A 12,842-nucleotide genomic window follows, 5' to 3' on the forward strand; every position below is an offset into this window, starting at 1 on the left:
AAACCCAAGACAAAGGTTTCAACTCGAGTTCTGAATGGATTTTTAAACTCATGACAGCAGCAACATCCTGAAAACCACAGTGATTGGCAAGAGCCAGGCTGTGGAGGAGAGAAAAGATTTTTTTCAGATTCCAAAAGTTTCGCTCTCAATATCAACAGCAATATGACCGTGTAAACCCAGATCCAGAGCTGAGGGCGCAGTCGGGGGGCCAGCCTCCCAGCCCTGCAGGGAGAGAGACAATTCCACGGCGGCAGGAGGGGAACTAGGAAGAAAGAAGAGCACACCACATACAAAAATAAACTCAAAATGGTTTAAAGACCTAAATATAAAATATGACACCATAAAACTCCTAGAGGAGAACACAGGCGCAACATTCTCAGACATACATCATAGCAATATTTTCTAAAATCCGTCTCCCAAGGCCAAAGAAATAAAAGCAAAAACAAACAAATGGGCCCTCATCAAACTTAACAGCTTTTGCACAGCAGAGGAAACCATCGACGAAATGAAAAGACAACCTATAGAATGGGAGGAGATATTTGCAAATGATTTGATCCTCAAGAGGTTAATACACAAAATACACAAACAACTCATAGGACACAATACTGAAAAAAAAAAAAAGAGAGAAACTCAATCAAAAACTGGGCAGAATATCTAAACAGACATTTTTCCAAAGAAGACATACAGATGGCCAAGAAACACATGAAAATATACTCAACCTAATTAATGAGCGCAGAAATGCAAATCAAAACTTCAATGCGGTATCAGCACACGACCGTCAGAATGGCCATCGTCAAAACATCTACAAATAATAAATGCTAGAGAGGATGTACAGAAAAGGGAACCCTCCTCCACTCTTGATGGGAATGTAAATTGGTGCAGCCACGACAGAAAACAGCACACAGGTCCCTTAACAAACTAAAAACAGAACTACGGTATGATGGAGAAAACCCACTCCTGGGTATATATCCTGAAAAGGCGTTAAACTCTAATCTGAAAAGACACACGCACTGCAGTGTTCATGGCAGCACTGTTTACAAGAGACAAGACATGGAAGCAAACTAAGCGCCCACAAACAGATGAATGGATACAGATTTGGTATATACACACAATGGAATATTACTCAGACATAAAAAGGAATGAAACAATGCTATTTGCAGCAACACGAATGGACCTATATATCATACATACACCCCAGGAGTTGATGGAACCAGGTGGGCATTCTGCAGCTGGCAGGAACTCCTCAGGCCAGGATGTCTCAACATGGCACAATCAGTAGCAGCTGCCTTTGTGGCCACCCAGCTTGAGGAGCAGCAGGGTCTTTTAGCACCTGATGGCCAGAGTCAGGGTGGAAGGACTGAGGTGGGTCCGTGGGGCTGGGCACCAGGCTCTCCTCACACAAGGGAGAACTTGCAGGTCACTCACCAGCTGCTGGACTTGCAGGAACATAGGCACCTGTCCCGTGGACACACACAGATGGGCAGTGGGGGTCGGCGAGGGTCTCCGGGGGTCAGATGCCTTCACCCTGTGCCCTGACCTTGCCCTGGGAGTGCTCATGCCCTCTCACACATTGCATCCAAGGGTGGTCTCTGACCTGAGTTGCTGCTCTGATTTCTCCAGCTCATCCCCACGGCTGGCATCATCCTGCATCATCCCGCTTGGGTGTGGGCTGCCTCCGACAACTCCCTGCTTGCTCCCGCTACCACTTTGTCTTGGGAGGTCTCTCACCTTCTTGCAGTTCCTGATCATGGCCCTGGACTTGGTTTCTAGAATATTTCTCTGTCTCTTGGCTGCATCCATGGCACATGGAAGTTCCTGAGCCAGGATCGAATCTGAGCCATCTTCCACCTATGCCACCACTGCGGCAACTGTCAGATCCTTAACCCAGTGTACCACAGTGGGAACTCCCAATTATCTCTTCTTTTAAGCTTCCACCTGGGGGACAGGGGAACTAGGTCCCCAAGTCAGTTTCCATCCGCTTCCCAATCTAGCCTCACACAAGCCAGGTCCACTGTAGAAATTCCAATGCCTGGGCCTCAGCCATGTTGCTTTTTTTGTTTGTTTGTTTGTTTTTCTTTTTTTCTTTTTTGGCCACCCTGAAGCATTTGGAGTTCCCAGGCCAGGGATCAGATCTGAGCCACAGTCTCGACCTAAGCCACAGTTGTAGCAATGCCAGATCCTTAACCCACTGTGCCTGGCCAGGGGATCAAATCTGCATCCTAGCGATCCCAGGATGCTGCAGACCCCATTGCACCACAGCGGGAACTCCACAGCCATGCAGCTTGATGTGATTTCGCTGATCATTTTTTAGGGCCAGCAGGCTCCTCTGATGTGGAGAAACTGATCAGGTAGGGAATGTGTTTGTGACAACCGGAACTAAGATTTATCAGGTCCTCTTTCTTGTCAGTGCTGGGCGGGGCACTTGATGGGCATCATCTCATTTAGTCTTCAGTGAGGTGGGCACTTTATAGTTCTAATGGTACAGAGGATGAAACTATAGCTGGGGAGCGGGGGGGAGGATTAATCCATGTTACACTAGTAACTGCAATAGCCCGAACACCAGACCCTAGTGTGTCTGACTCCAGAATGCCCCAGTGGCTCTTATCACGATCCAACACTGTCCCCGCCACCGCCTTCATCATGGCCCAACCACTCCTTTGTCACTCTCCAAATACTGCTCTCATATGTGCCGTAAGTGTCACACAATTCTCCAGAAACTGCCCTCATCACTGGGCCCACTCTGCTGTACTGCCTTGGCCCCAACATTTTTCCAAGATTTCCCGCTTATCTCAACACTTATCCTCTCAACCATCCATCACTAACCTCAGGACTCTCCCATCCCTGTGCCATCACTCTGTCTCACTAGTGCCTCCATCCCTGTGCACCCCGTGACCCTCACTTTGGGATCCAATCACACAGATGCCAACCCACAGGAGGAGGCCGAGGCCCAAGGAAGGCAGGAAGGAGTGGGGGCTTGAGGTTGGGGCGGGGCCAGGCTGGACCGGCATTTGGGCCAGACCTTGAATTAGTGATGGATTTAGAGCCAAGGCCGACACTGAAATTGGGTGCAGGAGCTGGGTTCGGGGTGGGGTTGGGCTCAGGCTGGAGCTGGGTACAGGATGAGGTTGAGTCTGAAGCTGGAGCTGGCGCCGTGGTTGTGCTGCTTCAGGACCGTCTAACCCGATCCCGAGGTCAGCGGAGAGGCAGAGTCTCAGTCTCCTACAATCAGTCATCCGGTCTGTGATCCAAACTCCCATTTATTTCCACCTAAAACACAAAGTTACCACCCCCTCATCTCCTCCGGGCCTCCTCAGTGCCGGGAGCTGCAAAAAGCTGGAGAAGGTGATTCCTGGTTTCCCCAGGCGGTGCAAGTCCCAGGGTCAGGAAGGTCGGAACTGAGGACCATAAAATGGAAATATTCCACACAAGTGCCTGACTCCTTCCCGACCCTGTGAGGGCCCAGCATTCTGTACCCCGGGGTCCCCTAGCTCCTGACTGTGGACAGTAAATGAGAAGGTTGGGGCGGCATAGACAAAGCGTTTATTTGGGGGGCGGTGAGCCCCACTTGGGACCCCTCCTCCAGGGAGCCTGTCCTCTCTTTCCTCTTCTTTCCAGCTTCCTGACTTCCTCCTTTCTGCATTTGAGAGAGGGAGCAGGTCAGGAAGGGGCCAGGGCCGCAGCTTTTTTTTCTCCTCTGCCTCATCCTGTTTCGCTTCCTGCCTCTCAACTTCCCAGAATTGCTAATGTCTCCAGATATCATGGGCTCTGGTCTGGAGGAACCCATGTCTCTTCTCTGGCCCAATGCAGACCTGGCCTCCTAGGACCTGAACCCCCTGACCCAGCTCCATCAGACAGCTCAGCCACTAGGCTCGCCCAGCTCTGGCCTTCCCAGCACTCAGAAGTACAAGTCAACCAAGGAGTCCAGACCACGGGGGAGGGAGGAGAGAGGGTGATGGAGAATAGGATTTCCTGACCGGAACAGGAGGGGGAGGAGCTGGGGAAAGAAGCAAACCTTTACTGAGCATCAAATCTATGATGGAGATTGTATCAGGCCATCCCCCGCCCCCAGCAACCATCAATCTGCTGTCTGTATCTAGGAGTTCAGGTTTTCCAGATTCCACATATAAGGGAGCAAACAGTATTTGTTTTCTCTGATTTATTTCACTTAGCCTAACGCCCTCAAAGTCTGCTATCACAAAAGGCAGGACTTCCTCTTTTTCGTGGCTGAATAATATTCCACTATATATATATAATACATATTACATCTTCTTTATTCATCCATCCATCACTGAGTACTTAGGTTGTCTTCATGTCTTGACTACTGTAAATAATGTCGCAATGAACATGGAGGTGAAGGAATGTCTTCAAGATATAAGAAATGTGCAGCGGAAATGAATCCGACTAGGAACCATGAGGTTGCCAGTTCGATCCCTGGCCTTGTTCAGTGGGTTAAGGATCTGGCATTGCCATGAGCTGTGGTGCAGGTCACATATGTGGCTCGGATCCCACATTGCTGTGGCTGTGATGTAGGCTGGTGGCAACAGCTCCGATCAGACCCCTAGCCTTGGAACCTCCATATGTCCTGAGTGTGGGCCTCGGAAAGACCAAAAAAAAAAAAAAAAAAAAAAAAGAAAAAAAGGTACCTCTACCACACTATTTTAACTATTGTGCTTTTTTTTTTTTTTTTTCTGCATCCAACAAAGCTAATCTAACCCACATTACCTCTCTTTCTAGATTTGCCTAGATACTTCCTCTGGCTGCTATGTTACTTCATAGGAGCTGTAGAATTAGCTTATCTATTTTCAAATACATCCTACTTTAATTATCTTTATACTCTTTTCCATGATTTTCAGTCTATATGGGTTTTCTATCCTTCTTGGTCAACTTTAGTTGATTTATATTTTGCTAGATAATCATTCATCTCTGGTCTTTAATTTTTTTTTTTTTTTTTTTTTTGGTCTTTTTCTAGGGCCACTTCCCACAACATATGGAGCTTCCCAGGCGAGGGGTCGAATCGGAGCTGTAGCTGCCGACCTATGCCACAACCGCAGCAATGCCAGATCCAAGCCTCGTCTGCAACCTACACTACAGCTCTTGGCAACGCCGGATCCTTAACCCGCTGAGCAAGGCTAGGGGTCGAACCCGCAACCTCATGGTTCCTAGTTGGATTTGTAAACCACTGTGCCACGATGGGAACTCCTAAATTATTTTTTTGTCTTTTGTCTTTTTAGGGCAGCACCTGCAGCACATGGAGGTTCCCAGGCTAGGGGTCAAATCAGAGCTGTAGCTGCTGGCCTATGCCAAAGCCATAGCAACACCAGATCTGAGCCGCATCTGTGACCTACACCACAGCTCACGGTAACGCTGGATCCTTAACCCACTGATCAAGACCAGGGATCAAACCCAAATCCTCATGGATACCAGTCGGGTTCGTTAACCACGTCAGCCACGATGGGAACTCTCCCAGGTCTTTAAATTTTATTGTCCTGGAGTTGCAAATCATTTTCTTTTTAATGCATTTACTTTCTTCCCCATCTGTCAATAATCTACTCTTTCAATAGGCTGAACTACTTTGATTGGTAGAGTACAATCAAAACACAGCTTTCTTTCTTTTTTTTTTTTTTTTTTGTCCTTCCTAGGGCTGAACCCAGAGGCTAGGGGGTCTAAGAGCTATAGCCGCTGGCCTACGCCAGAACCACAGCAATGCAGGATCCGAGCCACTGTCTGCGACCCACACAAAAGCTCATGGATCCTTAACCCACTGAGCAAGGCCAGGGATCGAGCCCACAACCTCATGGTTCCTAGTTGGATTCATTAACCACTGAGCCATGACGGGAACTCCAAAACCCAGCTTTCTTTTTAGGCTTCCGCTGCTCCGAGCTCCCAATAGACTTGGTCTGACTCTCCCTTTACAACAGAAGGGCTATGTGCAGAATGTCAAAGCATCATCAAACACAGAAAACAAAAAATATAATTAATATTGTCACAGAAACAGAGAACACAGCTTCAGAGAAAGCGAAGAATAAAGTGAGGGAGCTTCCGCTGCCGGGCAGTGGGTTAATGATCCAGTGCTGTCTCTGTGGTGCCGCGGGCTCCGATCCCTGGCCCCTTGAAGCGAGTTAAAGGATCCAGTGTTGCCGCAGCTGCAGTGTACTTCGCAGCTGGGGCTTGGAGTCAGTCTCAGGTCCAGGAACTTCCATATGCCATGCGTGTGGTCGTAAAAAAAATGAGAGATGAAAACTCCCTAAACCTAAAGACAGAAAGATATCCAAGCTCAGGGAGCAGAAAGAGCCCTCAACGAGGTGAACCCACAAAGGCGCAGACCAAGACATACTGTCATTAAAATGGCAAACGTTAAAGACAAAGAGATGATTCTAAAGGCAGCAAGTGAGCACTGAATGCGCCCTATATCCAAGGCCCCACCGGCTTCTCCACCAGGAAACATGACAACCATGGGGTTTCACAGAAGCGTATACACTGTGTGATTTCATTCATGTGAAATGCTAGAGCCGGCAAAAACCAATCAACAGTGAAAAGCAAGCAGATCATTAGCTGCCTGGGGACAAGTAAGTGGGTCAGATTGCAAAGGGGCACGAGGGAGCTTTGAGGGGGTGACAGAAATGTTCCATGTCTTCACCGGAGGGCAAGTTCCCTAGGTATTCCCATTTGTCAAAAGTCACCTCTACTCTGGGTGCATTTTATCAGGTAAGAATTACACCTCAATAAAGCTGCTTGTCAAGGCAAAAAAAAATGGAAGTTGGTGAGGATGAGGAGAAAAGGAAACCCTTCTGCACTGTTGGTGAGGATGCAAATTGGTGCTGCCAGGACGGAAAGCAATACGGAAGTTTCTCGAAAGATTAAAACTAGATCTCCTGGAGTTCCTGCCGTGGCACAGTGGGTTAAGGATTCAGCATTGTGGATCCCTGGACCAGGAACTTCCATATGTCGTGGTGCAGAAGGAATGAATGAATGAATGAATAAAACAAACTACCATATGATCCAGCAATCCCACTCCTCGGTTTATATACAAAGGAAATGAAAATAGAATATCAAAAGAAATATCTGCACTCCCACGGTCACTGTAGCATTATTCACAATAGTCAAGATACGGAATTAATCTGTGTCCATCAATGATGAATGAATAAAGAATAATATCCCATTACATATGTATGTACGTATGTATGAATATACAATCCCATCATATATATGTGATGGAGTATTATTACTCAGCCATGAGAAAGAAGGAATCCTGCTATTTGCAACAACATGGATGGAACTTGACAGCATTTACACCAAGTGATATAAACCGGAAGAGAAAGACAATCCTGCTTCTATATTGCATGTAGAAGCTTTGCAAAAAGTCACATTCATAGGCAGATGAGTGGTTGCCAGGGGCTGGGGGGCAGGGGGAATAGGGAGAGGTTGGTCAAGGGTCGGAACAGTCAGGTGTAAGATGAAGTCCGTCTGCAGATCTAACACAAAGCACAGTGACCACAGATAACACTGCATCGTATAACTGAAATTTGCCAAGAGAGGAGAACTCAAGGGTTCTCATCTGAAAAAGAAAGATGAATATGTGAGGCTATGGATACGTTTATTTATTTATTTACTTTTGTCTTTTTGCCATTTCTTGGTCCACTCCCGCGGCATATGGAGGTTCCCAGGCTAGGGGTCGAATCGGAGCTGTAGCCACCAGCCTACGCCAGAGCCACAGCAACTCGGGATCCGAGCCTGTTTTTTTGGGTTTTTAAGGATGAACCTGTGGCATGTGGAACCTCCCAGGCTAGGGATTGAATCGGAGGTACAGCTGTGGCCACGGCCATGCCAGATCCAAGTGGCAGCTGTGACCTACACCACAGCTCAGGGCAACCCCAGATCCTTTAACCTGCTGGGCGGGGCCAGGGATCAAACCTGCATCCTCATGGATGCTAGGCCGCTTCCTTAACACTGAGCCACCATGGGAACTCCACAATGTACACTTTTAAATATTTACAATTTTCTAAGTCAACGACACCTCAATTAAGCAGAAAAAGTTTCACATACCTTAGGCACTCTAGATAGGCTTTTAAAAGTTAAGGGAAAAAACTCGAAATGATGGCAGTGCTCCAACCCCCCCCCGGGGGGCTTATTCCCCTCCCCCACCACTGCTGCCCTGGCCGTGGCCTTGGGCTCCACAGGTAGCAGCACGCCCACTCCCCTAGCTGGCCTTGCTCAGCCTGGCCTCACAAATCCAGTGGTAGGGCCTCTGGCAAGCGTCGTCATTCCACATGCCATCCGGGTGGAGGTGGGCACAGTCCTCACCTCCCCCAGCCCGTGCCCGTGCCAGTCGTCTGGCTGGCCTGGCTTCCAGTTCCTGAGGGGACAGGAAGGACAGGAACAAGCTGGAAGGTCAGAGGGAACAGAATCCAGCTCGGGGAGAAGGGGCTGCGGCACAGACCCCCGGGGGAGCAGAGCTGAAGGACGAGGAAGGGCACAGAAAGCCAGGCACTCACTGGAAGTTGGTCTCATAATCCGTCCCATCCGCCCATTTCCAGACTCGGTCCGGGTCACTGAGGCCCATCCAGGTGTAGAAGGAGCCCATATGGGCCTGGATAAAATTCTGGGAGACAGAAGGGCAAAGGTGACTTCTCCCCGCCGCAGCCAGCTCTGGGGACTAGCAATTCTGAACCTCACGTGTTCAATCCGCCAAGGTGATTTGGGTTGGTTACCCCCGACCCACGGGCCAATGAAAGCCCTGTGGGGCTGGCTCAGAGGGCGGTCAAGGTCAATCTCCCCAGGTGATGCCCATGAGCAGCCAAGGCTGAGAACCCCTTCGAGGGGCGGGACTCAGGACCTGCCGTCCTCACCTGCTCCTCTCTGGAGTTGATGACCATGAGGTGGGCATTCTCCAGCTGGCACTACTTCTCAGCCTCAGCCAGGGCTTCTCAGAGCCAGAGAACCAGTAGCAGCTGCCTCTATGCTCCAGCCAATCAGTGGGGCAGCAGGAATCTCTCGAGTCTAGGGGGTCGGGGTGGGGGAGGGTCTCAGATGCTGCCCCTGCGAACTGGGCAGGAACTGGGGCCTGGCCCACCGCCCTCCCCCACACCCCTCGCCCTTGCTTTTTTTTGGGGGGGGTCTTTTTAGGGCCACACCCTTGGCGAAGTTCCCAGGCTAGAGGTCACATGGGAGCTGCAGCTGCCGGCCTATGCCACAGCCACAGCCACTGCCACGCCAGATCTGAGCCGAGACTGCAACCTACACTGCAGTGCACAGCAACGCCGGATCCTTAACCCACTGAGCGAGGCCAGGGATCCAACCCGCATCTTCATGGATACTAGGCAGGTTTGTTGCCGCTGAGCCACAAAGGGAACGCCTCACCATGGCTCTTGAGCGCAGACATCCTGCAGGTCAGGGAGTCTGTGGTCTCAACCAGCTGCTGGACTCGGAGGAGCATTTCAGAGTAGCCTGGGACACACACAGATGGGCAGTGGGGACAGTGCCCTGGGTGTGGCTTCTGCTTCTTGAGTCCCTGAAGACCAGAGGTTCATGCTGGGCGGCCCAGCCTAGGAACCCCCTGCCTCATGCCCAGGTGGGGGGAGCCGGGGCCTTACCTGTTTGGAGTTCCTTCTGTTCTTTCTCCAGCCTGCTCTCCAGAGAAAGCACCTTGTCGTTCAAGCTCTGAGCTGGAGGGGAGGGCACTCAGCACCACGTGGCTGCTCCCCCCCTCCCCCGCCATCTCCATCCTGGAGCCCCCGCCCCACCCCTGCACTCGCGAAGGGGTAGGGTCTCCCACCTGCTGCAGTTGCTGCTTTTGACCTTCCACTTCCGTGTTCAGAGATGCTATCCTTCCTTGCAAAGTGCCATCTGGAGGACACTGGGGCTCAGGGCTCCGAAGTCAGCCCCCGCCCCTCCCCCATCGCACCTCCCTCCCCAGCTCCCCTGCCCCCCAGGCTCACCCTGGAAGTTCAGTGCCCGGATCTCAGCCGAAGTGTTGGAGATGAAGTTACTGAAAGTTGTTGTCAGGGTCACCAGGTCCCTCTGCAACTTGGAATCTGATCAGGCGGATGGGACCATCCGGACAGAGGGGTTTCAGGCCCTCTCTGCGCCAGCACTGGGCAGGTCGCCTGATGTGCATTTTCTCATTGGGTCCCTACAGCCACCCCACCCAAAGGGACAGGTGCGACTGTCACCCAGTATTGACAGAATTTGACTGCCTTCCCCAACTGAAAGTGACAGCGTTGGCAGCCAGCCATCCTCACCCATCGCCCTCGGCGCCCCCACCACAGCACCCCATTACTTCTCTCCTCCCAGGGCCCCTCACTTTGGGATGCGATGGCACAGATGCCGACCAGCAGGAGGAGGCTGAGGCCCAGGGAGAGAAGACAGGGGCGGGGGCCGGAGAGGAGCCGCTGCAGGAGGGTCTGCAGAGGAGGCGGCCCTGCAAGAGGAGAGGGCGTCAGGGTCCAGAGACACAGGGAGGAGGACCTTCAGGCAGGAGGCTGGTGCGCTGGAAATGCTGGGGGGACAGGGGACACCCCTCATGGACCAGCACGAGTGCTCAGTCACATGGGCCCCTCACCGCCCTGGGGACACACGAACACATAGACACACAGGGGATGCTGGCGAATGTAAGGTCCTCTCATTAGAGCTGGGGGAGGTGGCAAGAGGGCCCGGAGAGAGATGGGGGCAGCCGGGTCCTGAGCAGGCTCACCACACTGATGGCTGAAAACCGGCTAGAAAGTGGCTTTACTCCGATGCTCTCCCCAGAACACAGGAAGCCAGTCCCATCGTGGACCTTGAATCCTCCTCCTCTTGGGGCCCCCAGAGGCTGGGGAGGACCCATAGTACGCATGCAGAGGTGCAGACAGGATGCACAACAGGAAAACCCTGCTATGCATATTCAGAGATTTGAGGAGGGGCCGTGTCTCCTTTGGTCTTAGCATCCGTGAAGCCCCGGCTTTTCTCCTCCCCCTCCAACTTCTGGAGATGTTCATATGCACTGACATCCTTGGATCGACGAGGCCTCTGAGGCTGTCGGAGCTGAATGGAGGCAGGGCCAGTGGCCAGGCTGGGGTGGGAGCTGGGGCAAAGGGGCAGCCTGGGGCTGAGTAGGAGTTGTGGGCAGGGCTGGAGATGAGCGAAGAGCTGACAGTTGAGAAGGAACGCGGGGTCAAGGCTAGGAACGGGGCTGGGCTTGGGTTTGGGGGTCAAGGCTAGGAACGGGGCTGGGCTTGGGTTTGGGGGTCAAGGCTAGGAACGGGGCTGGGCTTGGGTTTTCAGCTGAGGCCAGACGTGGGATCACAATTGGGCTTTGCGCCAGGGTCAGGTTAAGTGTGGGGTTGACAGCAGAGGTCAAGTTGAAGCAGAAGGTAGTCCTAGGACGGAGACTAACATGAGGGCTGGAATTGAGGGTGCATCTCCCGCATGAGAAGAGATGGACCTGAGCCTGGTGCTGAAGTTGGAAATAGGAGAGAATTGAGGTTCAAGCTTGGGTGGGAGGGCCCGTGCTCAGATTCAAGTTGACTCTGGGGTCGAAGCTGCACTGGGGTTAAAGGAGAAGCTGGGGTTAGGATGGGGATCAGGCTGTGCCTGGGGTGGGGGCCGAACATGAGGCTGGAACTGGGCTCGAGAAAGGGTTGTGTGAGTCTCAGCTTGTGACTGAGGCCGTACGTGCCATCATTCAACCTGCATCCAGTGCAAGGACGAGAGCCTCAAACCTCTACTCAATCATGAAACCCCCAAGATGCCCCATTGTCTACCTTCCCATTCAGTCCCACCTAAGACCCGCCTCCCCGCTTTCTCTGACATCCTCCTTGACCCTTCCGTCCCACTGGCATCCCCAGTCAGGTTACCCGTGCCGTCGAGAGGCTGTGGTTCTTGAGTTCTTGGTGCAGCCATGATCAGAGCTGGGAAAAAAATCCTGGAGCGCTGGGGCAGAGGTGAGCGAAGTCAGAGCCACCTAAGTGACCCAAGTCCTGCTGGTCTTTGTGTCTGAAACACCAGGAGTCTATAAATCTGGGATGTCCCAATTCCTCGATCTGGAGCAATAAATGACGAGAAGGAACGGCAGTCAGGACACAGGCAGAGACGGTGCACGCGGGGCTGGCTCTGCTCTCCTCCTCCAGGGAGTGTCTGCTCCCTTTCCGCCCTTTTTAAGCACCCCTGATCCATTGCGTGACTTGCCCAAGATCTCAAGCCTGGAGTAAAAGCGAGAGCCAGAATCCCTGCCCGGGGCTACCTGACAACCTAGCCTGATGTGGATGTGCTGACCTGGTTTTTTTGAAACCTTGAAGAAATGTATCCCTGACTCGTTGAATGTTCTTTGCTCTGACAAGATATAAAACTGTGCTGGAAGAGTTCCCGTTGTGGCTCAGCAGGTTAAGGACCCGATGTTGTCTCCATGAGGATGCAGGTTCAATCCCTGGCCTCGCTCAGAGGGTTAAGGATCCGGTTTTGCTGCAAGCTGCAGTGTAGGTTGCAGATGCAGCTCGGATCTGGAGTTGCCACAGCAGTTGCGGCTCCAATTCCACCCCTGGCCCCGGGAAAGTCCATGTGCTGCAGGTGTGACCATAGAAAGAAAAAAACAAAAACAAAAAACAAAAAACTGTGCTGAAAGCCATCTTTCTCTGGAGCAGTTTCTCAGCGTAATCTGAGAAGCTGGCTTCCAGGCTATATAGTCTTCAATGTGGCTCAAATAAACCTCTTTTCTATTCTTGCTATTGATTGTTTACTGATTATTTCCATCAACAGTGTCTGCAATATGCCAGGCATCATCCTCCAGACGAGGCAGCCTTCAGAAGTGAGCACACAGGAGTTCCCATCGTGGCTCAGTGGTTAACGAATCTGATTAGGAACCATGAGGT

At 51.6% G+C, this 12,842-nt stretch overlaps 1 protein-coding gene across 1 annotated transcript; it reads right to left on the bottom strand.

Annotated features, from left to right (window-relative positions):
• CLEC10A (C-type lectin domain containing 10A) lies at positions 7,940-10,822 on the bottom strand. The gene is given in 12 exon segments (XM_021066313.1): positions 7,940-8,310; positions 8,313-8,353; positions 8,493-8,599; positions 8,847-8,914; positions 8,917-8,997; positions 9,358-9,508; positions 9,654-9,662; positions 9,773-9,843; positions 9,936-10,031; positions 10,301-10,464; positions 10,546-10,627; positions 10,696-10,822. Coding segments are annotated over 12 exon segments (1,110 nt in total). The 3' UTR covers positions 7,940-8,197.

This window comes from Sus scrofa, chromosome 12 (genome assembly GCF_000003025.6).
Source record: "Sus scrofa isolate TJ Tabasco breed Duroc chromosome 12, Sscrofa11.1, whole genome shotgun sequence".
Taxonomy (NCBI): Eukaryota; Metazoa; Chordata; class Mammalia; order Artiodactyla; family Suidae; genus Sus; species Sus scrofa.